General features: G+C 37.5%; 1 protein-coding gene across 3 annotated transcripts in view; it reads left to right on the top strand.

Annotated features, from left to right (window-relative positions):
* Positions 1-15,398: 15,398 nt before the first annotated feature.
* Positions 15,399-26,628, top strand: part of LOC131056354 (uncharacterized) — a 137,534-nt gene continuing 126,304 nt past the window's right edge. For 2 of the 3 annotated variants that reach the window (XM_057990712.2, XM_057990713.2), the window contains exon 1: positions 15,399-16,231. In XM_057990712.2, coding sequence (XP_057846695.2) covers positions 15,800-16,231 — 432 coding nt within the window. In that variant the 5' untranslated portion in view covers positions 15,399-15,799. The remainder of the gene's footprint in view (positions 16,232-26,628) is intronic. The other variant, XM_057990711.2, reaches the window with a different exon arrangement.

Below are 26,628 nucleotides of genomic sequence, written 5' to 3'. Positions count from 1 at the left end.
AACCTATTCATCTCATCCACACAAGTTAGGCACTAACTTGTGTACCAGTGACCTTAGTGATCATTCCTCTGAATGACATTCTCTTCCTTACCTTGTCGGTGTCTTCTTTTGGTCATGTTGCTATGTCTAGCAATCAAAACCGGTGGACCTCTTGATCCTGTAGGGACATTTCTCCTTTGGTTCCATGCAGGTCTTTGACTTCCACATGCTCTGTATCCACTTGTCTGCAAAGCATAGTTGCTATACCGACCTGCATGTGATTGCAGGTGCCTCTTCTTGCATTCAAACTCTCTATGGGCAAATCCATTGTAGTTATAACATACAACATTTACTTTACTAGAAAAAACAAATAGATTATTTCTAGCATAACCAGGAGAGGGGACATGCATGTATCTACTCTTGGATACATTTTTCTCATATGCATGATGTCTATGAGATCCTAAATTATTCCTTCTAGATCTCCTCAGTCCTATGGCCATAATTATTACATGCAAAGCAATAACCAGTAAAGGATGTCATATAACTTACAAACTTATTCTGCCATACATGGGGAGGTCTTACCGGTTTGGCATCTCCATTTCTCCTTCCTTGAGAATGGATCTTGGGTTGTTCATTATGTGCATCTTTTCCATCTGGTCTCTTCTTCTGCCACACTTGCTTTGCCCTATGGGTGGTAGCATTTCTTTGTCCTCTGCCAGTAGGAGGTCTTCTCTGTTGTCTTCTCATGTTCTTGCTTGTAGTGAAGTTGTCTTCTCCCATCATCCCTTTTCCTTTGGGATTTGCATTGTTCCTCCTTCTTACAACACCGATCTTTATTCTTGTCTGCAGTTCTTCACTGGTTGTATTTAGATCAGCATTCTTCCAGGGAGCATTTCTTAGTGTGAAGGTTTGGCATTTGTTTTCTTCATTTGAGGGGACAAAAAAAATGTCATTGTGAGGGACATTCTTTCTAGTGGAACATTCACCGACACTGCTACCTAAACCTTCAATGTCCTTGGCATGCTTTTGCTTCTTCTATATTTTGTCCAAGGTATCACTATTGTCATCAAACTGGATTCTTACCTTGAGCTCATCTTGACACTTCTCAAGGTCATTTCGGAGAATCTCCATTTCTCCAAGTAGCTGTTGATATTCATCATTTTTAACTTCTAGCCTAGATACTGCATCTTCACACCGACACTCCTTGGTGCCTTCTTCTTGAGTACTCAACTCTGAGATGCATTTCTCAAATTCTTCAAAGCATTTTCTCAGCCAGTTCTACTCCACTATAGAGAGCATTCTTGAATAGCTTATATTCCTTTCTTACTTTGTTGATTTCTTCAAGTGCATTTACAAGCTCTCCTTCAAGATCAACTTCTTCTCCGTCTTCTTCTTCACCTTCACTGTCAAATAGATCTTGATGGCTAGATCTATTTGCCTTGTCTTCTTCTTCTTCATCATCACTGCCAAACACATCATGCCGATAAGAATTATCTGCATGATCATTCTCAGATGTGTGCCTCTCATCTTCTGATTCTTGAGCCACGAAGAGGTGGGTTCCTTCATCATCATTGTTGTGGCTGCTAGCAGATCTTCCTTCATCATCTGCATATACATGAGATGCATTTCTGATTCTATCTTCAGAACCCGATTCTGTAGTAGTAGGCTCATTTCCATCGAGCTTCATCAATTTGTCCCATAGGATTTTTGCCGATTTACACTTATCCACTTGTGAGGAGACATCACCAACGAGCCCACTTAATATAGCCTTCATGGCTTCTTCATTGCACAAGCATCTTCTTTCTTCTTCAGATTCGGTGGGAGTATTGACATTCCTAGGGAGACCATTGATAACTGACATCCATACATCAAATCCTAGAGAGGATAGGTGGACTTCCATTCTGCAACTCCAAATAGAATAGTTTGAACCATCAAACATAGGAGCAAGGATTGGCACTAAACAGACCATTGTGTCCTTAAGCCATAATCTACCCAAGCGAGAGAAAGCTTGATAAATAGGGTACCTACGCTTTGATACCAATTGTTAGACACAATGCACCACTGAGAGGCGAGTAAATCACTGGTTCTCAAACTTTTCCCTTTAACTATCTTGTGTGAGCATATCGATTATTAGATCAAACTTAGAACAGACTTACCGGTTAGTGGAGAGACCAACTCAAATGCAAACACACTCAAAGGGACAACACATAACACCAGTATGCACGAGGAAAGCCCAAGATGGGAAAAACCTCGGTGAGAAATGTTGTTGGAGTCTATTGCTCCAATCCAACCTCACAATCAAAACTTTGTTACAATGTTTAGGGCTACAACCCCTAATCTAGGGCACCAACCTAAGGAGAACGAACCCCTAGCTTGTTTATGGGCTACAACCCAAAGGAGCTACAACCCCTACATCAAGCTACAACTCAGTGATCTCAAATATAACATCACATACAACATTAATCATTCTGTTACAAGTGAATCTTGCAACCATATCATATACCTCACTCTGCCCGTGGACACCTTCTCTACTGCATCAGATCACTCTTCTGTTGCTCTCATCTGGTACTTTGCTTGCCAATAAACTCTACCGGTTCACCTCTCCTTTGTTCTTCTCTACTGGATCTCCTCTTCACTGCTCTGCACTTTACTGGTACTATACTTTGTCGGTTCTATGACTGCCTTCTCTGCAACTTCCTTCACTTCTGCTCTGCCGGTATGGACACTATCGGTTCTGCACTTCTACCGGTTGAACACTTCAACCTGGTTCTCCCTCACACTCAGTCTCTTCTCAAATACTCATTGAGTACTTGACTTATTTTCTCTCTCATGTAGAAGTAACACTCAATCACTTCGCAGCAACACTCTTCTCCTATTCAACAACAACAGTCTCTCATCCAGCAGCAACCATCTTTGATTTTGGTTTGCATATTTATAAACTGGTTTTCCTGTCAAAAACCAATTCAAACATTGGGCGGTTAGGGTTTCCTCATCATCTTTGAGGCAAACCAAATCCAATCAGATCTTGTCTGATTTGATCTCCCTGACAGTCAATTATTCATCTCCGCCATTGTCATGCCTTCCAATACACATTTTCCAAATATAGAAAACACAACCCTTTATCTCGACCTGCATCTGCCAAACTGTGATTAATAACTTTGATGTTTCCTTCTCGAGGTCTTCTCATAAACTGATTTTCTTGCTTTGATCCATGCACCAACAACTCCCTGATTTGTCTCTGTCGCTTATTCTTGCTCGAGCTGCACTCTTCTGATCCGATCCACAAATCATGGGATCCATATTAAATGCACAATAGTAGAGACACCTATCTCTACATGGCACTCCACCGACCTCTGCATGCTCACGACTTCATCTCTTTGTGGCAACCAAGTCGAATATACTGCTAGCTTGGATCGGTGTGTTAGTTCATGAATCACCGACCAAACACACAACCGATTCCTCTCTTCTACCAGTTTACTAACCATGTCGGTATCTTACACTTTACCAGTTAACTCCTTATGTCTGCACTTTTTATGAACTATCGGTTGAACACCTTAACTAGTCACCAGACATGTCTATTCATAGCATGCTCATTCTCATCAGGTGGGAGGTCTTTTGCATCTGCACCTTGTCCACATTACCGGTGGGTTTACATACCAATAAACACTCTTAATGACACCATGCCATCAACCTTCCACATAATCCATCTTCAGTCAGGACATTCTTCTCTATCTGCATATGTTCAGCCTTTCCTTCTCCTTGATCAACTCTGATCATATCTCAACCAATTTGTCAAAGTGATAGACTCGTCACTCTTCATCTGTACTAGCATCTCCACGTGCCTTCTCAGATAGTCCAGTGCATTTCCTTGATTTCATGCGCTCAAGGCCTTCCTTTGATTCACCGGTAGATCTTGTGTGAGCCTTCAAAACACTTTCCTTTGCCTTATCTTCCTTATCTCATGGAACTATGATGCACACTATGCATAATAGGAGATAGGTTTCTCTTACTATTGAGAGTGAGTCCTTGTCATCTACATCCTGCAATGCACTCATGTGGCTTCCCTGTTTGTGTGGCAAACCTTCAAATAGGTACATGTGTTCCGGAGTGGGCACAGTCACTGTGAGTCATTGCTTCTCATGATGACTGCATCTTCATCTAGTGAGAGTGCTGTTGTTCTGCAACCTCACAGTATACTGATGACCTGTTCATCCTTATTCACTTGTGTTGATGTGATTTTGATAGCATTTTGCCTCTTCATTACAAAAAACCTTGAAGAACCTTTCCCATCTTGCTTGTACACTAGTCATGAGCTTTACTGGTCGGAAGCTACTCACCTAGTCGAAATGACTCCCTCATGTCAACACATCACTTACTAGTTCACATCCTTTCCTTATCAGTGAAACACTATACCGGTAACTTATTCATCTCATCGACACAAGTCAGGCACTAACTTGTGTATCAGTGACCTCAGTGATCATTGCTCTGAATGCCATTCTCTTCCTTACCTTGTCGGTGTCCTGCATCCTTACCTTACTGGTGTCCTGCAACACAAGGTGATATCAAAGGTATCTCAACCTGTACTCCTCCTTGACAGTGTTGCACATACATCCTTCATATCGGTAGTTATCCCATACTGGTTGACATCAATGACAACCCAATGCCAACACACATCTCATATCACACATCATTATCATAGCATTATTTGCATGGAATTTCATATCCACTGCATGGAAAATCATAAAAATAACAAAAGAAGATATATCATATAGATTCAGTCCACCCGTCTCATAGTCATCCATATACATAAATCATTACATATGCATCACATAGTACCATAAGCATACATACAACATCACATATAAAATCACTGCACACACATAACCATTGAAATATTATAGAAGTGCATCATCATATAATTATTACATATTCATGGCATATAGAATCATTGCATCTCTCATGTAACGTAAACATATAGAATGCATACATCATATAGAACAAAATTGTATACATCCATCATATAAATCATAACTACAATCATATAGAAAGAAAATGCATAAACCATGTAAATAAGTGCATCCATACATCAAAAGCATATAGAGCAATAATCAGGTAGACAGTATCTCACATATCATTAAAAAAAATCGACAACCAATGTACAAGGATATCACATAAATGTTGGAGATACATCACAAAATAATCGCATGAATCATTAGTATCTCATCAAAGTGTATACAATATAATCAAAGTACATAATGTCCAAATGTATCAAGAGGCGTGATGCACAAAACTCTCCTTAGAGGTTGTAGGCCTCGTTGACCCTCTCACTCTTTCCTGGTTGAATCAATACATCTAAAATCTTCCTGCAACATGATATAAACAAAATGTTTCTTCTTTATCCAATCAATCGCTTTGATCAATTGATCTACTATCCTATCTATTCATTGGAGATTTCCATCAATCTCTTTGGGCACCCATTAGTGACACTCATTCATCATGAGGTCACACATCTATTATATCCAATCTTGAGTTTACATCATTGCCACTCATCAATCATGAAGTCAATCAAACTCAGCCTACCAGATCATCAAATCTTGAGTTTATATCATTGACCCTCATCAATCATGAGGTCAATCAAACTCTATCAATCATCAGATAAAGCAAAATATCAAAGTAATTAGAGAATTGATACGTTCATCAACCAAAGTTGCAAGAATCAGATAAATTTTATTGGGAAATCAATTTCATAAAAATCCAATCCAAAAAAAAATCAAAAAGAGAAATATTTAATTCTCTCAATTGATCTCTCTAGGGGGCATCCTCGCATCGCTATTTATCAATCAATGTTTAGGGCATCATATCGAAATCATATCCACATTAAATCAAAATTTATTTGAACCAATACGTCGTCACACATCGCTTCAAAGAGGGGCAAAATGTATACACCTAAAAATGGTTTGGAGATAATTGATTAAATACTCAGTTATTTAATAACCCTTCCCAATTAATTAAATTCATAATTATTTAATTAATTCCCCTAAATTCATCTACTTGTAAATAAATCTAAATGATTTATTTATATAGTCCATTTCATATCCCCCCTTTTGATTAATTAATTAATTAATTCCCCCCATTTAATTCAATTCTTCTAATCCAATGATTAAATTAACAAATTCCAAATTTGTTAAGTTTAATTATCTTTTTCCATTTATTTGAATTTCTATATTCAAATGGGGCACATGTGTCCTAACTTTTAGCTACCTAACTAACCACCCTCTAACCTAACCCATTATATCTAACCTAGGGTCTAACTAACCCTATCCTATCTTGTACATCCTAACTTCCTTATCCTAACCTCCCGTGGGTTGGATATTCCCTCTTGGAGACACATGACACCTTTGCCACATGTCTTCTTTCTCTTGACACTTTCCCTCTCATGAGCAATTTGTTGGAGATTCTTGGACACTTGTCATCATAGAGATGCCATGTGTCTCTCCTTCCAACCTCTTTTCCAACTTCTTCAATCCTAGCCTTTGATATCTCCAGATCGAATCTAGATCATTGATTCCTACCACCTCAACCTTGGCCTTGGAAATTCTATTGTTTATGGTGAAAATGGATACAACAATAATTGAAAGACTAAATGAATTCAACCACAAAACCCTAGCCTAAGAACAACAAAGATCCACCATAATATATGAAGATTAACTAAGACAATGCAAATCAAATGAAATCACAAAGATTATACCATCACATGTCCAATAGGGTTTGGATCTCCATTCTTCCTATCTCCATTGATCTTGCTTGATATATTTGCTCTCAGATTTTGTGTGCACAAGAGCTCAACAAAGAACGAAAATGTGGCTGCAAGTAGGATTGCATATGAAAGTTCAAAAGCGTAGTTGGGAAGTCAACTGATTAGGGGGTTGATAATGAAGGAAGCATCTCCTTATATAGAATACACTATAAGAAATGGAGGGATAAGATTGAGAGGTGTAAAATATAAATGGTCAGCTATGATTAGAGGGTAGGTAGAGAAAATAAGAAAATAATAAGAGGGTAGGTTGTGTAGGAATTAAGAGATGAATGACATGTGTCATAGGTAGAAAAGGATAATGAATTAATTAAATAAATAAAGATTTATTTAATTAATAGAAGAAGTGGGATTAATTAAATAAATAAAAGTATTTATTTAATTTAGAAAAAAGATAATTTAAATAAATAAATGAATTTATTTAAATGATAAATAAGGCTAGAAGAGGATAAATGAATTAATTAAATAAATAAAGATTTATTTAATTAATAGAAGAATTAGGCTTAAAATAATTAAATAAATAAAATATTTATTTAATTAGACATGACAATTTTAGGTGTCTACATTTTGCCCCTCTTTGAGACAATGCAGCTTGTCGTGTTGTTTCAAAGAAGATAAGATGAACTGATACAAAGTTGCCCCAAGATGGGAATGATATGCCCATTGGATGAAAATGTCTGAAAAGATCGCAGACAATCTCTCGATAAGAAAGAAAGGCTAGAAAGGAATGACAAGATAGGATTGAGTGACAGAGTCACAGGATAAAGAAGATTGACTCAGGAAACGAGGGCTAGGGCTAGGGCTAGGGCAGTCTATAAGATAGACTACGAGGGGAAAACATCCTGATTGTCATCCACACATCCAAGAGATCAGAGTGCAGAGAGAGAATAGAGCAACAACAGTCAACAACGATGGCATTGGTGCATAGATTCGACCGCGTTCGCCGATTTCAGAGGCCAGCAGATGCAGGAGAGTCGGTAAGTACCACAAAACCTCCTTGTACTTTGTTGCATTGATTGTTGTCATAAATGCATGCTAGGTAGAGTAATAAATGTGCTTTAGGTATGTCTAGAAAAAATGTCAAGCGGGGTAAAAACGCTAAGGCGCATCTGTGCAGTATGTAAGCGTGTTTATGTAATGAAAGCGTGTGTATGTCTTCAAGGCCAAATTGACAGTTCCGTGATGAACATACGTTGTCGATTGGATAAGCTGCTGAGAGGATACACTCAAGCAGAGGCCCTAGGATAAGATAGATCGAGGCACTTTGTGATGAACATGAAGTACCAAGACATAGTACTTTGTGATGAACAAGGAGTACTAATATGAGCAGCACTTTGTGATGAACAGGGAGTGCAAATATAAGCAACACTTTGTGATGAACAAGGAGTACCACTAGGATCAAAAGTTTAAAGAATTCAAGGTTGGAGATGAAGTTATGGTTGACCTAGGAAAATAAAAATTTCCTATTAGAGAATATAATAAGTTGAAAATTAAGAAGTTGGATCATGCAATATTATAAAGCTATACATGATTCTAGAAATGGATATGAGGTAGAATTTGCTTATGAAAAATATTTCACCCATTTTTTAACATTGTTGATTTGACAAAATATTTTTAAAGGAGATAATGTGGTTGGGCTGATAGAAGACTTGTGGGATATATAAATAACTACTCCAAAGAAGGAATAGATAGAAAAAATCTTAGATATCCATGTGGGAAGAAGTATAGGAAACAAATAGTATGAAGAATGTATAGTTAAGTAGATGAGAAGGCTCGTTGAAGATTCATTATGGTTATCTAAGGAAAAGGTTGATTATCTTGATTTTCTTCAAATAGTAGAGATGTGACAAGGTCACTTCTCAAATTACCCTAGGTGTCTAATGCAAGAGCATCTAGGGTGTAAGGGAAATAAATTGCATCCCTCAAAAAAAAATATTTTCTTTTTTTGTAAGTTTCTTTAATTGTGTGGAGTCCATGATGACACTAAAAACCTATCCCAAGGAGAGAAAAATAAAATAAAATTGAATGGTGGAATAATCATCTCAATATCTTGTGTTGTCTGGGATATATATTAGTTTTTGTCTCGAGAAATTCTCCTATAGGGTTTCAGGCTCAAATTTGAAGCCCTTAGAAGTCTTGTATAAGCTTGAGAAGTGGACAAATTTTTTCTTAGATGATCTAAACATTCTATATCTCATCAATGTATTTCCAACAATATGTTATAATAGTAAATTAGATGTTCTAGTCAAAAGTTATGGCTTTAAGAAGTTCTATGACTAAAATCTAAATTTCAAATAAAATATCTTCTTGGATAGAAAAATGAAGGGTTAGACCTCTGGGTGCCTAAAAAGTGGAGTTGCACTTTCCAAAATATTTTAAGGCGAATGGAATTTACAAAAGATATCCCCATTAGTACATATCGTGGCTCCAAATTGTAGAGTTTTCTTAGAGTTGATTTTCTTTATAGTGAGTTAAGCCCATGTGGTTATAGCATTGCAATTTCTAAATATGTAATTCCATTTTATTGAAGAAATTGAAAGTGTTTTGTTATCCTTTTTGCTTTTTTTTGTGTTAATATTTATTGTTGTATTATGCACCAATAGTGGGTGGAGTATCCCTTCATCACACATGATGTACTTCCTAAGTGTTGGTGATGGTTACAAACACATTTAGGAAATCTAGCAAATTTTGGAGGTTATGTTCTTATAAGCTAGATCCCTAGTGAACAATCTTTACAACTTTTAGTGAAATAATTGAGACTAAAGAGAAACACATGATGAGTATAGGGTGATGTCAAAATCAATAAATGCAGATTCTTCTTTAACGTCCAAGATCTAAATGTTCCCTTCACATCCCAACACGACTCTAAATATGTGAGCGAGTCCTCAAATACAACAACCAAGAGCACAGACCAACAAGTTATGTACTATGTTAGCTCATAATAACAAATGAAGTGGTTAATATGATCAAATTTAAAAGTTGAATTTTAAAAAGGCGAGACTTGTGGAAGGGACTTGGTTCAAGTCTACACATACAGATCTAATCTAGGGTGACAAATACTACGTTTGGGAACTGAGAATGCAAATATGGAGATCAAAAATAAAGATGATCGAGATATGGAATGCCATGAACTAATTTCATACAAGATTGTTGGTTAACAAATTGGTCTTTTTCCAAAATAATGCTTTTAAACAAGACCTAAATAGTTAATCAACAGTTGGTTAAACTAAAGAAAGTTTCCCTCTAAATTTTGAAATAAAGGTACAACTCCCTTCTTAAGATAAAATTTTTATTTTTTGATAAATTGAGCTATACTTTTCCCCTGAAAGTAATAAAGGTACTAACATTTGCCCAACACTATGAAACAAATGCGAAAAGAAAAATGATAGGACAATACATGCAATTTGCTATTGAAGATTTATTTGCTCAAAGACTATCTCCACCAAATAGAATTTTTTTCTAAACAAGGTATTGACTCAAAGATTAATAACTATGCTAAAAAATATAAACAATGAATTCAAAATACAAATTTAACTTCTAAGAAGACAAAAATCATTCGTGAGAACATTAACGTTGCCATTTAAGGGTGATAGCATTCATTTGCATAAAACTCAAATATTCATAACAAAACATGAACGACATTCAAATCTGATACACAAAGATCTCAAACCTCAAAAATCCCAAAACAATATATATGACCTACAAATTTGATCGATACTCACTCATATGTCAAAGAATAAGGGGGATCAAAATTTTCCAATCCCTTTCAATATTCATTTCAAACATAAATATCCATGAGTTAAAAGAAATAGATTCTTTTAAAAGAATTATTTTAAACATTATTAAGTCTTTTGCAATAGTAACAATAAAAAAAAGTTTAATTGACAAGTGACATCATAAAGTTAGAAAGTAGTTCAAATCTATGAGGTGGTTGTTCTTCCCAGTTGTGTAGATTGTTTCTTCGCTTGATGGTCTTTATAATCTTGTAACGCCTTAAGGACTCTTGGAATACCTTGACGATTTGCAATGGTCACATACTTTTCCTGTAGTGCCCATATAGATAATCCCTTTCCCAATTTCTTTGACTTTAGAAATGAAGGTTTTGTAGTGATTGGCGCACCAAATTAAGGATGCATCAATTCTTGCAAACTTATTATGTTTTTCTTTGTCAAAAGCCTTCAGATTAGCCAGTGTATCTATATTATTCTAGAATTCTATCTTCAATTCATCCGTCACGACATACCTAAAGTTGTCCTTTCTTCTAATATCTGCAAATTCTTGAATTAATTCAATAACCATTATATTGGCTTCTCAGAGCAGTTTACCCCGTTCTTTGATGTTTTGCTGCAAAAAGCTACATTTCCAATCTAAACTTTGGATCTGTGAGTCACGTAAAGTGTCCTTAAATGTTTCTAGCTAGTGCCACACCAATCCCCGTATCAATAATTTCTTGTAGTTCCTTCATAGCATGTTGATGTGAAGACTCTTTCATTTTGGAATTGCTTATTTTGGTGGCTACACTATTCCTTGCTAGAACCAATTCATTATAAGATATGCTCAAGTTATTTATAAATGGAATACCTTTAGGTAATTTATCCTTGTGCAATTCGGCCAAAATGATTGTCTATCTGTAATTTCTCCACCAACTCTTTATTCACACTAGATTTTGGATTTAAATTATTATTTTCAAAGAGCTAGGGGCATATGACGATGATGGACTCAATAATGATCTTAGGCGTGAACAGATAATGCCTCAACCATATCCTTTAAAACTTCTTTGTCCATTTTGTCTTTGTCAACTCTCCATCATCTTAGTGGTTGTAACTTGGAAATTATGCATCCCTGCTAGGAGTCTCCATATTGATGTCTCTCCATCACCTTAGTGGTTGTAACTTGGAAATTATGCATCCCTGCTAGGAGTCTCCATATTGATGTGAGTAGAACTAAAGTCAGCTATAGTCGCTTGGCTTGGGTCTTTCTAAGATGTGGCGTGGGCAATTTCCAAAAAAAGATGGTCGAAATTTTCATCCACAACTAGGCATGAGTTGGTTTTGAGATTTTTCTTCTTGGGGATAGGGGGAGACTGCAATCCCTAAGAAATAGTATCCCTAGAAGGTTGCCTAATGGCTTCAATTTTTCTTTAATTAGACAGGTATGTTTCAATCCATGTGGGGAAGACAAGGTTTTGGTAGCACTTTGTATGACATCATGATTAAGGAAGAGAGTTCTCTTAATTAGAGGGTTCTTATCTATGTTTTGCAAAGAGAAAGGGAATGGGGACTTAAACTTACCACTAATGGCTCTATCTTGTGCTACATCTTGAGTTGGTTCCTTCCCTTTGCTCTCATCCTTCTCAGTCTGTTTAGTTTCCTTTCCTCCTTCTTTGTCTTTATCCCCTTATTCTTTCTCTAGATCCCCTACTCTAGTATCTAGTGCAGAGCCGTCTCCACAAATTTTCTTGGGATCTTGATCCCTCCTTGGTGGCTCTCCATCTCCATTTCCTCCTGGATTAGATGGGGGTAGTGTTTATGGAGGTGGAGTTGTGGAAGATGGATTTGGATTGCTAGTGTTGCTCTGCTCCGTTGACTTTTTCTTTGATGTTGGGGTAGTCTTTGAGACGTCACCCTTCTTTTGGCAACCCAAACTCAAGTCCTCCTTGGGACGACAACAATCCTTCTATCCAAGCCGCCCTCTTCTAGTAGATTCCAGTTGATTGGGTCTAGGGGTTGCATCTGTACATGAGAAGCATAGAAAGGGTCGATCATGTTGGACCTATCATTTAAACAATACCATTGACATAGAACTCAAGACCAATCCATTCTCCTCAGTTCAAGGTCCTATGCGTAGTCTTCTCAGTAATCTTCCAACTAGGGAACATGATGATATGAAGGTCCCAATTGTCCTTAACATTTTTTTTTTCTATCAAATTTTAGCCTCAGGACATCATATGTGTCCATAACATGCTTTTTCGTTGCCTTTACAATATTTAGGGCATTCAACTGTGTTTTGCTACAATACATCCCTACAGTGATGGGAAACTGAATGCTGATTTTCCCTCTCGGTACATCTCTTATTTACTTCACAAATCTGTCTACAAATCTTAATCAAAATGAATTTATCAGCTGTGTAACTAGGCAATTTTCAGGGGAAGCCACTCTTAAGTACTTAAAAGTGGGAAACTATAAGAGATAGTTGCATACACTTTAATCAAGGTAGTCATTTTAGGTGAAGTTGTCCATTCTAGATGCCCTCTCAATTCTCTCATCAATCTCATCATGACTACAACATTCACTCTTTGAAGTTTCCATAGCTCCTTTGTAGTTGCAAATTAAGATAAAATCATAAATTTGAATATTTTCATCAAACTATTCACAAAATCTAAACCAGGCCAATGTTTAGTGCAAGCTAAATCATATAACATATATGAAGACATGCAAAAGAATCTGTTCAATCTGAAAGAAGTTATCATGGAGTGTAATCAATCACTGATTTAACCTGCCGAATCCAAATATGCTTCGTCGATATTAATAATCTCGACGAATAAAAACATCCATTCATCCAAGTTGAAGGCATCTTCATCCCCTTAGGATTTGCGTAACAAAAGAATCATATTTGCAATCTCCCCAAGTTCAATAGAGAATTGTGAATAGTTTTGGGAAACTTCAATTGCCCTTTTCTAGGGTTTACAAACTAGTCTTTTGCAATCATATTCCTGTAGTAACCCTTCTTGGTGTTGAAAACACATTGGGACAATGTGAAGTCCTAGTGAGCATATTCTGCTCTATTCGAGAGCTGAAATACGTTCTCAATGGTAGCTCAATCTAGGGTTACGAGGACCCAATTATCTCATGTCTTAATATCCCTCGTATTGGGGTCATACCTGTTTATACATTCCAACACCAAATCTGTACATTGCACAGAGACCAAGAAGGCAACAACTTTGAGCAACCCACCCTCTACTAAATTTTGTGTGACTGGATGACTGTTAGGGTTTTGTATTCTCTGCCAGAATTCCTTCCATTTAATATACCCCAACTTGGTGTCCCCTATCTTTGGTAGAGAACACTCAAGCCCATTCAAGTGCTCGTACCCCAGATACTTGTATTTCATGTTTTCTCCCTTTCAAAATATAAATTTCAATGAAATCCAGTCGGAAAAACCCACTTTTTAGTTTCAATTACTTCTAAATGCCAAATGTAAAATTCTAACTCAAGGCGACTGGTTATATGGTAGTTCTGGAAAGCTGACCTCTCTGCAACAATGATAGTGATTTGGATAACTTGGTGCACTTTAACCTTTCTAGATTCCTCCTCCTTTTGATATAATGAATCTTTTGGCCAAAGCTTTAGAGTAAATAAGGAAAAAATTTGAAATGGGACTGGGAGCATTTAATGTCCCACCAACCACCACACTGAAATTAATGCTTGACATTCTTAAAAATTTATGCCACTATGTCAACTTTACATTAATTCAAATGACCTTGTCGCATTTTACCTTCGGTTCTAATTTTGATTTCTTATTGTTTTGAAAATGAGCTGTTTTTTTTTATAACAATTCATGAGATTGTGTCGAGAGGCGACCTTAGTTCTTAAACTTTTCTTTAGGTCCAAAACATGCAATAAATCATCTTGACAATGTCATTGAGTGCAACCAAGGTTTTTGAACTTGGCCTTTAAAGTCTCAAGTCTTTACTCTTCCTTCATGTGTTTTGGTGCCGACTAAATAGTCAAGCTCCAAAATGGTTTGAGAACCATTGTCAAGCTCTGATGTCTAACTTTGAACTCAAGACTTGACTAACTTGAATCGATGCTTCAAAGATAAGAGGAAAATTTTGGTTCAAGTTCATACATCAAAATTCGACAAGGAAAATGAAACTCATAACTTAGTGTCAAACAAGGCATTGGAATTCGACATGACATCATGAACTAAGAAGCAAAGCCGATAGAGTTGAAAAGTCAAAACGATGTTGACTTTCAAGTTGGTGCAAAAAGGTATGCCAGGCTCCGAAAGATCATCTATAACTCAAAACTTGAACAATTTTGAACAAGAGCTAAGTGCCGAACAAAGTGTCAGAGTGCTACAAAGTAGACATCACTCGACTAAAAATCAGTGTGTTTCAACAAGTGCATAGGAGAAAAGGAAGCAAAATTTAGACCGGTTCAAAATAACTTGTTAGATTCTGACGGGTGTTCTATAACTTATACAAAAACTCGACAAGTTAAAAAGGACTTTAATAGATTTCACTCAAAATTGTAAAATGCTTAAAGGTAAAGACCAAAATTAATGGAAAGAAATTAAGAATGAAATTTAGACAATAAAGATTATGCCGCTTGTAAATTAATTATTACATTTACAACACTCTAATCAAAGTGAACCTAAAAATATTAACTTCTAAATAACTATTTCTTAAAAAAAATAAAAAATAAAAAATCTCTAACATACCCAATTTGTAAAAGAAAAGTTAAAAAGAAAATCCTTTGGTTGAAAAAACAATCAATTAATGTTTTACCTCATTGTCCTAAACCTCTAAATTTCGAAGGAAGAAATTTTATATTTGTTGAATTAATGCAGAAAAAAGAATACATAGATGGTGGGCTGTTGTTGAGTTCATCTCCTCGATTAATTTCGAAGGAAGACTAACTGTGGGTTTTTTATTTTGACGCCTGGATGAGTGGAAGAGAAAAACAAAACTTATACTTCAATAGATAGAGTATTCCAGATCGATAAACCCCAACCACTCAAAACTCTAAAACCCTACAAAAATTTATGATAGTTATTGAAAATCTAGCAGGTTCTGGTATCGAATGGTATATATCATTATATGTTTGAAAATGAAGATAATTTCTATTGCAATGCCCCGAATTACAACAAAACTTGTTAACAGTAATCGCCCTCGAAGCTGCGTTAACATTTACATAAGAATATACAAAACCCTCCAGTTTAGACCCCACAAAACCTTCAACTTCAGTCCTGAGATACAAAACGAGCAGATGCATTGAAAATAAAATGGACACCAAACCCTTGACTTGCTTATCAAATTTATCCATAAATTCAGAGTTTTACAGGCCTTCAATAAACTCATTAAGCACTTCGAATAATTCTCTTCGTAGTTGGCGCTACACATTTAAACATATTTACTCAAATTCCTGCAAAATATTGTATTCAAATTCTAGTAATCACAGGCCTTTAGAAAGCCATATTGTCTTGAGCTCGAGTCACAAGAAAGTTTATTTTACAGAGGGATTTTACCCAAATAGAGGAAGAAAACAAACGATTGTGGTTAAATTGTACCCGAGGTTTAATGGAGGAGGAGGCGGAGGAGGTGAGAGGAACGAAACAGAGCGTGTGGTATTTAATTTGGCTATGGCGGGAGCTTTAACTTATCTGACTGTTACAGGAAAGATGGGCTGGGTTTTCGATGCAATCGTTTCTCTATCAGTAAGTATTTTGTTTGTAATTTTAGATAAAATGTCCATGCATTAAGCCTTCGTTTGAATTATAAATTGAGATAGATTACTTAATTTTAATGTTCTGAAGACACTTTTCTTCTTTTAATTTGATGCAAACTCATGCAATGTTACAATTGAATTATACTGCGTGTATAGTTTAAGCAAATGTAGATTACAGTTGTAATTTTACTTTTAAGTGTTTAGTAGCAAGGACATTTCAATAGTTTTATGAGGGAACTTAAGTTTAAAAAATCTATGGCAAATAGAGTACACTGCAAGATAGTCGAACTAAATTCATCCTACTTATGACAACTTTCATCCTGTGCACTTATTGAACTCGGAATAACCTACCCAAGCAGTTGCTAAAGACTAAGGGATATCTACTCTGTCAAGCTTTACCAAACTAATTGCTGCTTGAACAAATGATACTGTTGAAACAAGCAATTAGTAATTACCCATTCAGACTGAGGCTATCTAATAGTTGTTTCAGTTAAATCCGCCCAACTTATGGCAGCTTCAGTGGTGGATTGCACTCAGCCACATCCTTTTTTTGGTCCCATAAACTTACAGGCTGCATAATTGCATCCTGTGAGCATCACTATGGTGATGCCCTGTTTTACCAGTAGACTAGGCCCATGAGACTTTTCTTTTAGCTATAGGCTATTTTCTGCTAGTTGCCTAATAGTTCATGGATTAAAAATGTTATGTTCCCCAATTAACATTAGTTTCAAAAAATCATTTGTAATTTAATATTAAATGTATAAAAAGTTTGTAGATTTATCAAAATTACAAATATTATGAGCAAATTCTCTGTTTTTTTCTTAAATAGTAGTCTATAATATAGGCATTGGTTATTTTTAAGATGTAAAGAAGATTTCCTTCTGTTTAATACTCATAACTCATAAGTAATATTTAATCCCATACTTTTTTCGTGTGTTTATAACATTATGCATATAGGTGTTCGGGGTCCAATACTATTTAGTATCCATTTTCAGGATAAATGGAGTGGAATATTTAATAATTGCACCATTCACAGTGACCCATGTCTTATGAGTGGTGGTTTACGATAACTCATTTCTCATGATGAGCCTGAATGCTTTGCTTGGCTCTCATCTTGATCCATATTTAGTGTGGATATTTCTCTGCCTAAATCACTAATATGTTTCATATCTATTCGAAAAGTGTTACGAATGATTAGGTTGCTAATTCTTATGTAATTGTGCAGAAAAGCATTCTGTCTTAAATTTGTTATTGTTAAGTGCAAATATACATAAAAAAGATTATAGGAACTAAATAAAGAGCAAGACCAAACATAAAATGGAGTATACATAAAGAGCATGAGAAATTTAGTTTGGGAATAACCTACAGAATAATGAGGCATCTTCTTCTCATGCCACTATCTCTTTGCTGTCGGACAAAGGTTTACTGCCTTTTTGAGGCCTACATAGACATCTTATACATTCAAGAGTATGCCCAAACACCTATACAACATTGCTACGTCTCTCTAACTTTTTGTACATTTAATACAAAAGGGGTCAGGCAGGATTCCGTTTCAGTTGTCTGAGTGGAGAATTAGACCAAAGGAAGAAAAAGTGTACAGGGCTTGTGAGCCACACCAATTGGAAGCATATGTCAATTAGTGACTATTTTGAGAGATGACAAAAACTATTGCTATTTTGGTAACATACAGAAATCTCACCTATGGCAAACAGTTTCATGAGCAGCTGAAAATGTCCTATTTACAATAAATAGTATGGCTGAACCTCATTTGGGAAGGTCGATTGGTTCTCCTTTCATTTCTTCGTATGTGAGATATCCAGTTCCTCTTGCTGACTCTTCTGCTCATTATTGGTCATAAATATACCCATTGGGGGGTGCGAAAGTGGGGAAACACTCAATTGTAATTCAATTCCACCATAGATGCTGTTAAGGACACGGGTCCTGAATGCAGTCCTCAGCCATAGGTCTAGCTCGTACATGTTGATTCAACAAGTAATTCCACAATGTTGCAGTTGGGATACGCTTGTGAGAGGTGAGAAGATGTGCTAAGGAGAAGCAATATATTTTTGAGGGCTCTCATGAAGGGATCACACTTGTAGATTGACAACTGGGATTGTTGCTAGAATTTTCTCCCTAATTGGGCTTCTCTAGAGTTATCTTTTTGATGTGTAATGTCCCTTTTTCAGTCCATTCCAGCATTCTTGGAAAGTTCCAAGATTCTTGAAGAGTGCTGGTTTTATTGAAACACTTTTTTGACATTGGCAGAGTGTTCCAGGAATCAAGATGAATATGATGTATTTTTCCAAGTGTAGATCCACTTTCAAGGATATTTCACACTTCTCGGAGATTTTCAACATCCTTGGAGGGTGACAACTAGGACATGTTGATGTGTTTTCTGGGCACATTTTAAACACAAAATAAAATACCCAAAATTATCTTATCCTCTCTTGATCAATGTCTCTCAAATGCTGAAAATTCACACAAGGATCACGAGATAACTCCAAGGTTCTTGTATGTCAGGTCACGATGTGTGGATAAGCACAGTTAGTCATTGTGATTGCTGTTTCATCAAGGGGCTTTACATTGAATAATTGAATACTTGAATTGCTGGAACTTAGATCCTAACTACTTGCTTGGAGAGTAAAAAAGGGCAAAAGACGTAGGGTTTAGGAAGTCTACGCTACTCCTAAGAATGCAAGAGACAATGAATGATTGGATGAAGTTCAACTAAGCTTCGCTTTGCCATGAATGAACAACTCTACAAAGCTTAGTGCAATCTCCTAAGGTAGGTACATGATGTTCAAATCACTATCAACAACAAAGACACCATCAAAGTAATGCATATCAAAGTGTGAATAGCAATTGAAGTTAAGCTCATTAAGAATTTCAGCTGACCACGCAAGGCAAACTCACAATCAGCGAATTGCTAGTGGTATGGATATATGAATTCCATCATCAATCATTCACAATTCCTTTCATTCATCTAATCAACACGAAAGCAAATGAGAAGTAGAAACCATGTAGCTTGTTGAAATAACACATTTCACCATATCTTCAATGAAAAGAGTATATGCATTTACAAGCCTTAACAACAATTCCTCCTTCTCCTAATCTAACTTCTAACTATTACTAACCTCCTATTTTCTATCTTTCTCCTATCCACTAATTCTCTTCTGCTAACTATTAACCTTTACAAATGAAGAGATTGAGCTTTATATAGAGAGCTCATTACAATGAGTGGCCAGGATTGAACCCCATCAATGGCCAAGATTTTACAATGACACCCTAATTAGGGTTTGTTACAACAAACTTTATTTTGGCCAATGAAATAATTATAATGCTTAGACACATGTCATTTTTGGAGTGTTTGACCAATAGATAGTGGGGGTAGGTGCATTAGAGTTTGTGCCCCCATGAGTGAGCTTGGTTCATTGAATCAAGACATGCTGATGTAGGACTTCCTTGATTGGTGGAGTAAAGATTGGGATGCCCCTCAATTTGCACTTGTACTTGGTAGATCATCATGAAGGAATGTTGAGCGATACCTCTTGATACTCAACATAAGTCACTTGCTCAAATCTTGGTGTGATGATAATCAAGTTTGACCTTCTACCCTTGCTTGTCTATCTTGTCTTGAGGTGATTGTGTGACTTCTCCTTTTTATGAAATCTTTTGAATATCCTGAAATCCTTCTTGCACAGTCACCTTCTTGGTATCATTGTGCTTTCCAGTTTCTGTTGAATGTCATGCTTGCCTTGTATTGTGTTACATCTCGATGTAATCTTGAATGTGCTTCCTCACTCCTCACTTTTTATTCTCCAATCAGACCTGGAAAAGAAAACATTTTGAATCATATTGATGAAATAACAAAATTGACTAAATCAATACACCTTCTATCACACTAAAAGAAGAATTTCAGACTTTTTGAGTGCCAATGGAGTGTTAGTTTTAAGATCAGATTTGCAATAAGCAGAAACACAGAAATACAAAAGCACTTGAAAAATAGAACACAACATATATCCTGGGAAAACCCTCCTTCTCGAGGGAGAAAAACCTAGCCAAGAATATATCTCTTATATATTGAATGAAAGAGCAGAAATCTGCTTCCAATCTGGGCCAAACTCTAGGACGACCTGAAATAATGAAACACAACACCTATTCCTAGATGTGAATGCACATTTACAATGAATTCTCCTTGATGTCGATCTTCTCTAAGCAAAATGATAATCTGCTGTAGATATGCGAACTCCTTGGTAGGTGCGAATTGTCTTGAGAATGAATTGATTAATTGATTGATGAAATGATCATCACCTTCTATATATACAAAGTAAGGTGCCTCTTCACAAGCAAGGTGACTCTTCACAAGGGTCGGTCTCATTCAAGAACCAAGGCGACTTTTCATCTTGGGTCGGCCTTATAAATATAAAATAATAATAATTAGATAGCAAGTCCGACTTGCCTTGGAATTATTTAACTAACATTTATTCTTTCAAATTTGAGAGAAGGATATCTCCTGAAGCTATAACATCAACACTCCCTCTTAGCTAGGGAGATATCTTTCCAGATATCCACGTCATGGAGTCTCTCAACATGACACCCACAATGGCTACACCCATTTGTGGAAAGCTCAAAGGTTCATCACGAAGTCCCTTAACCTGATGTCGTCATGGAGTCTCTCAGCATGATGTCCACCATGGCTACTCCCATGCGTGGAAAGAAACACACGTATAAGTGCCCATCACGTAGTCTCTCAATGTGATGTCGTCATGGAGTCTGTCAACATGACGTCCACCATGGCTACTCCCATGTGTGGAAAAACACAAGCACAAAGAGTTCATCACGGAGTCTCTCAATGTGATGATGTCATGGAGTCTTTCAACATGACATCCACCATGGCTACTCTTAGAGGGTGGAAAGGACCACATCTCTGTCTCAAAGATGGACAAGGGCTTTCACCTCAAATTTCTCCGTCTCAGAGAAAAATGCATGAACAAGGGCTTTCACCTCAAATTTCTCCGTCTTAGAGAAAAAATGCATTAACAATGGCTTTCACCTCAAATTTCTCCCCCTCAAAGAAAAAATGCATTAATAAGGGCTTTCACCTCAAATTTCTCCGTCTTAGAGAAAAATGCATTAACACAAATTTTCATGGTGATGTGACTCCCTCTAGAGCTCCATGTACTTGCATCAACCGTTTGACCTCCTCATCCAAAGTTGCCTCTTGATGGTTTGTCAGACTCCCTCTGAATATTAATTCCTCTTCTTTGAAGAAACTGCTTGCAATCTGTATAGGTTCTTCCTCTTTGAGAGATGTCTCAACTCAATCCCACGATTGCAAGCTGTGTCTCCATACATATCTTCAGCCTATGTTACTTCCTCACAGGATGCAACAATCTCTTCCTCCCTTGAATTCCTTATGCAATCTCTCATCATCCTTTTGGTCCTCGATCCGTCCATCCACAAATCTGTAGCATTTATTAATGCAAGTTGGCCACTGGTCTATATCCTTCCCGAGGTCTCAATATTGAAATGCTCGACACCCAAACCAAACCGTGCTCTATCTCTCCCGCATTCTTCTTCTAATATGAATGGTACACACCCCTATAAATGCACGATCTCAACAAGTCTCCAGTAACTCCTGCACCATACCATATGTGTCTAGCAATAATGCTTAACTTCATCCCAAAGCTAATGTAGTGGCAATTACAACTTATGCGAAGGCTAGACTATTCCAAGATTACTCTTGCGTCAGTTCATGTAGCCCATCTCTTCGACTCCAAGAAATTTGCCTCAACATGAAGTGCTTATTCAAAAGGTTCTCAACTATGATTCTTCAAGACATCGACAAATTTGATTAGTTCCCAATTCTAGACATTTCCCTGAGTTACACGACAACTCTTGATTAAAAAATCTTTTTTTTTTTTTTAATTTATGCTTATTTTCAATAATTGACTGACTTTAAACATGTGTCACATTTCACAGCAACCTTCAGAATAAACTCTTTAGCTGGTTCCCTTTGATTATTTGCGAATATCTCCAAGGATGCTGACTTTTATTGCTTACACAAATCTGATCAGGTCTCGTCTTAAACCCGCTGTGATACCATGTTAGTTTTAAGATCAGATTTGCAATAAGCAGAAACACAGAAATACAAAAGCACATGAAAAATAGAACACAACATATATCCTGAGAAAACCCTCCTTCTCGAGGGAGAAAAACCAAGCCAAGAATATATCTCTTATATATTGAATGAAAGAGTAGAAATATGCTTACAATCTGGGCCAAACTCTAGGCTGATTTGAATAATGAAACACAACACTTATTCCTAGATGCCTATGCACAATTACAATGAATTCTCCTTGATGTTAATTTGCTCTAAACAAAATGAAAATCTGCTGAAGATATGCGAACTCCTTGATAGGTGCGAATTGCCTTGAGAATGAATTGATTGATTGATAAAATGAAATGATCATCACCTTCTATATATACAAAGTAAGGTGCCTCTTCACAAGAAAGATGACTCTTCACAAGGGTCGATCTCATTCAAGAACCAAGGCGACTTTTCATCTTGGGTTGACCTTATAAATATAAAATAATAATAATTAGATAGCAAGTCCGACTTGCCTTGGAATTGTTTAACTAACATTTATTCTTTCGATTTTGAGAGAAGGATATCTCCCGAAGCTATAACATCAACAACTCAGTGTGACTTGTAGATTATTATTACAATTTGATTACATTCAGTTTTCAGGAGGTTACTTACAATACATTCAAGGGGTGTAAATGTTCAGATTGTTATTGCTTATATACATCTCTAATATCTAATTTTCTAAAAAGTAAAGCTTCTGAGATAGAAGTCACTTTAAGTTTGTATGTATAGTTGACACTTCAAGAATATTGAGTTAATGGTCAAATTGTTGAATAGGTGCTTACATTTGAAAGAGTTGGTGCTCTTAAGATTAGGAGTTTGGTGACTCCTTAGAGTTGGTGTTCTTAAGATAGGGGTTTGGTGACTCCTTAGGCTTGGTGCCCTTAAAGATTGTAATTGATTTTAACTGTGAGGCTGGATTCAGACAGTAGATCCTAGTAGCGTTTTCACCGTGGTTTTTCCCATCTTCGGTTTCCACGTAAATCTTGTGCATTGATTTTTCATGTTTGTGTATCTTTAAAATTTCAGTTTGAAACTTTTATTTCAGAATTAAGTTCATTAGCTTTGAATAAGTCTTTCAAAAGAATTAATTGGATAAGATTTTAAAGTTTTATTTACTACTAATTCATCCCCCTCTCAATAGTTGATCTACACATTTGGTATGCTTGGTTGGAGATTTTAAAAGTTTGTTTGTTGGAGATTATTTCTCAAAAGTTTGTGTTGTCATTTTATGACACCCTTGGTCCATCAATAAGAACCAATCAGAAATACGATCCATGGACCAGCACTGCCCTAGTTGATGGAGGAGAAAAGCAGAAGAATTATGAAGTGTGAGGTATTTCCTTGCCCGGAGGAAGTTCCTTCTCTTTGCCTTATCTTGTTTTTCTTCTTCGGAACTCCGGAACCCCGAGGTTCCGAAGTTCCTTTCTCTTCTTCTTCCCTTCCCCGGAACTCCGGAACCCCGAGGTTATGAAGTTCCTTTGCTAAGTCTCGCCTTTTCCTTGCCTCCTTCTTAGTTCCCCGGAACTTCGGAGCCCCGAGGTTCCGAAGTTCCTTTCCCTTGCCTTCTTCGGAACTCCGGAACCCCGAGGTTCCGAATTTCCCTCCTAGCCTTTCTTCCTTTCTTTCTTCGGAACTCCGCAACCCGGAGGTTCTGAAGTTCCTTCCTTAGCCCCTTTTTCAGTTCGCCAGAACCCCGAGGTTCCGAGGTTCTTTCCTTGTCTTCCCCACTTCGGGAACCTGAGTTTCCGAAGTCCTCGAACTTCTTTCCGGTGGCAACACTTCTAGATGGTGTGATCAACACTCAAAGCTTCAAATGCTCCAATGACTTTTGTGACTTGTGCATCTTCTTTTGTGGAGCCACAGGGGTGCATTTAATGTTTTTGGCAGGATTTCCATCAAGAGAGGTACGAGGTCATGCTTGTTGTGGTGACATATGTCATGTCTGCATGCTCTAACTTTGGAAGGTCAATCAATCCACCCTTCTCAGGGTTGCCTTTTCAGGGTATGGCTCGGTTGCTTGCATGTACAACAGTCAAGTGCATGCACTTCCTTGCACTCCCAGACTGACATTTCCCTACACACACAGAGGTCATGATCACTCTTGTAACCGGTTTTCTATATAAAGGTTGTTAAGCCTTATTGTAAAGGGTTCTCTCCCTGCTGGCTTGAGATATTTTATGCTGTCCCACTTCTCTTGTATTTATCTTGCATTTATGCAACTGTAAGTTTGGCCATTGGCCTTATAATGAATTGAAATCACCATTCTTGCCTTCCTTCAAACTTATGTATGCTGTGTATGTTTCCTTACCTTCATCATAGGTGTATGTTTTGTGGCTCTTCTCTCCATGTATGCTGTGTTAACCTATTTCTGGGTGTGACTTGTGGGAAACCTTCTCTCCTCTTAACACTTAGCAAATTCTAACCTCCATACATGCATTGGGGTCACTCATACAACTGAAGTTTGTGCATATGACATAGCCATAAGGGCAGAAAATTGTTTGATACAGGCTGGGAAGATAGCTCCAAGGCCTTCGATGCCTCTCTTCCCAGAGGCCCCTACTCAACAACCCACCTTGGCTCCTATCCCCATGGCGCCCGCAGGTCAACCATCCACACCCTCTACATTCTCTAATGAGCCCCATGAAGTCAAGACTCTATTGCAAAACTTTGGCAATGAGTTGGTGGCACTAAAAAGGCAACAAACTCAGTATGGCAGACTTTACCAAGCACAAGGTCAGAGTTATCAACAGAATAGGTCACCCTTTCAAGGGCAAAACCAATGGAGCAATGCTAGACCCTTGAATAGTGTGAACCCTACAGCTGTAAGTAGCTCAAAAGCAATAGTTCCAATGCAAAACAACCTTGCCCAAGAGCAAGATTGGTGTCAACCATGCAATGAGCCACACAACTAAGGTGCATGCCAAAATGGAGGGTTTGTCCAAGCCTTAGTGGTGCAGAATGAGACGACCACTTCTGGCCAGCAATATGACCCAAATCAGCGTAGTGTTGGCACTCAAGCTTACTTGCAAGATGATTCTACCTTTGTCAATTGGTAGGAGGTAGAATTCTGTGGTTTGAACCAAACAAATGGTGAGTCTATGCTGCAATATACAAGGTGAAAGAAGAGAGCCATGGAGGCTGCCTCACCTTCAACATCAGGCCAAGCTCCAACACCCAATGTAGTTGTCCATGATACAAGCCAAAGTACCTTGCAAGGGAGCAAGAGGCAGGAAGAGGCCCAAGTCGTCCAAAGAGGAAAGGTAGACCTTGTAACCTTCAAGGGGTCTCTAAAATCAGCTAGTGTTCCTTTCAACATAGTTGATTGGATGAAGAAGGCCAACCTCAATGTCACTATGTGGGAGGTCCTTTCCATCCCATCTCAAAGGGATTTGCTTAAAGAGGCACTGAAGGACGTCGATCAGTCAAGTGATGAGGCAGCAGTCAGCGGAAAGGTAGTCTCCACCAGTTTGGTGCAACCCAAGGAGGAAGAGGATTCAAGCAAGATCAGCAAGCCTCCCCCCTTCTATCTCTTCTTAATCATAGGAGATAACTTGGTTCACAACTGCATGATAGATTCAGGAGCTAGTAGCTCAGTCTTGACGAAGAAGGTAGCTGACCTTCTTGGCATAGAATATGAACCTATGACTAAAGGGGTGGTCCAATTAGATGGCACTTTTATTAAGATAGTTGGGGTTGTTAAAAATTTGAAGTTAACCTTGCATGCATGCCCTGGTTGCACTGTGTTTCAAGACGTATCAATCATCGACCTCCCTGCCTTCTTTGCCATCTGCCTGTCTAGAGACTTCACCGCCAAGATAGGTGGGTACTTGTCTTCTGATTGGTCCCACATGCTATTTTGAACAAGGTATGGTACCAAGGTTACCATAAGGGCAGAGCCCATTGCCCAAAACCACATTGAGCCCTACACCCCCAGCCCTATAAACATGAATTGCACTTTGCATGAGGGGGAGGAGTGTACTATCCGTGAACCTGCCACTCTTTTGCAAGAGGTCCTTGATTGCTTGTTGGACGAATGGGCCAATGCTTTTCAGTTTGATCCATTAGCTGAGATTGAAGAGACTGGGCTTGGCTCCTATTGTATCCATGAAGAGGATACTCCTATCCCTAACCTCATCAAGACACAAGGAGACTTAGAGGGGTCATGGAGCATGTTTTTTGATGGTTCAAGAAACAAGAACGGTGCAGGTGCTGGTGTGATGCTTGTTTCTCTTGAG

Source organism: Cryptomeria japonica, chromosome 7, assembly GCF_030272615.1.
Source record: "Cryptomeria japonica chromosome 7, Sugi_1.0, whole genome shotgun sequence".
Taxonomy (NCBI): Eukaryota; Viridiplantae; Streptophyta; class Pinopsida; order Cupressales; family Cupressaceae; genus Cryptomeria; species Cryptomeria japonica.
This window is presented reverse-complemented; position numbering and strand designations above follow the sequence as displayed.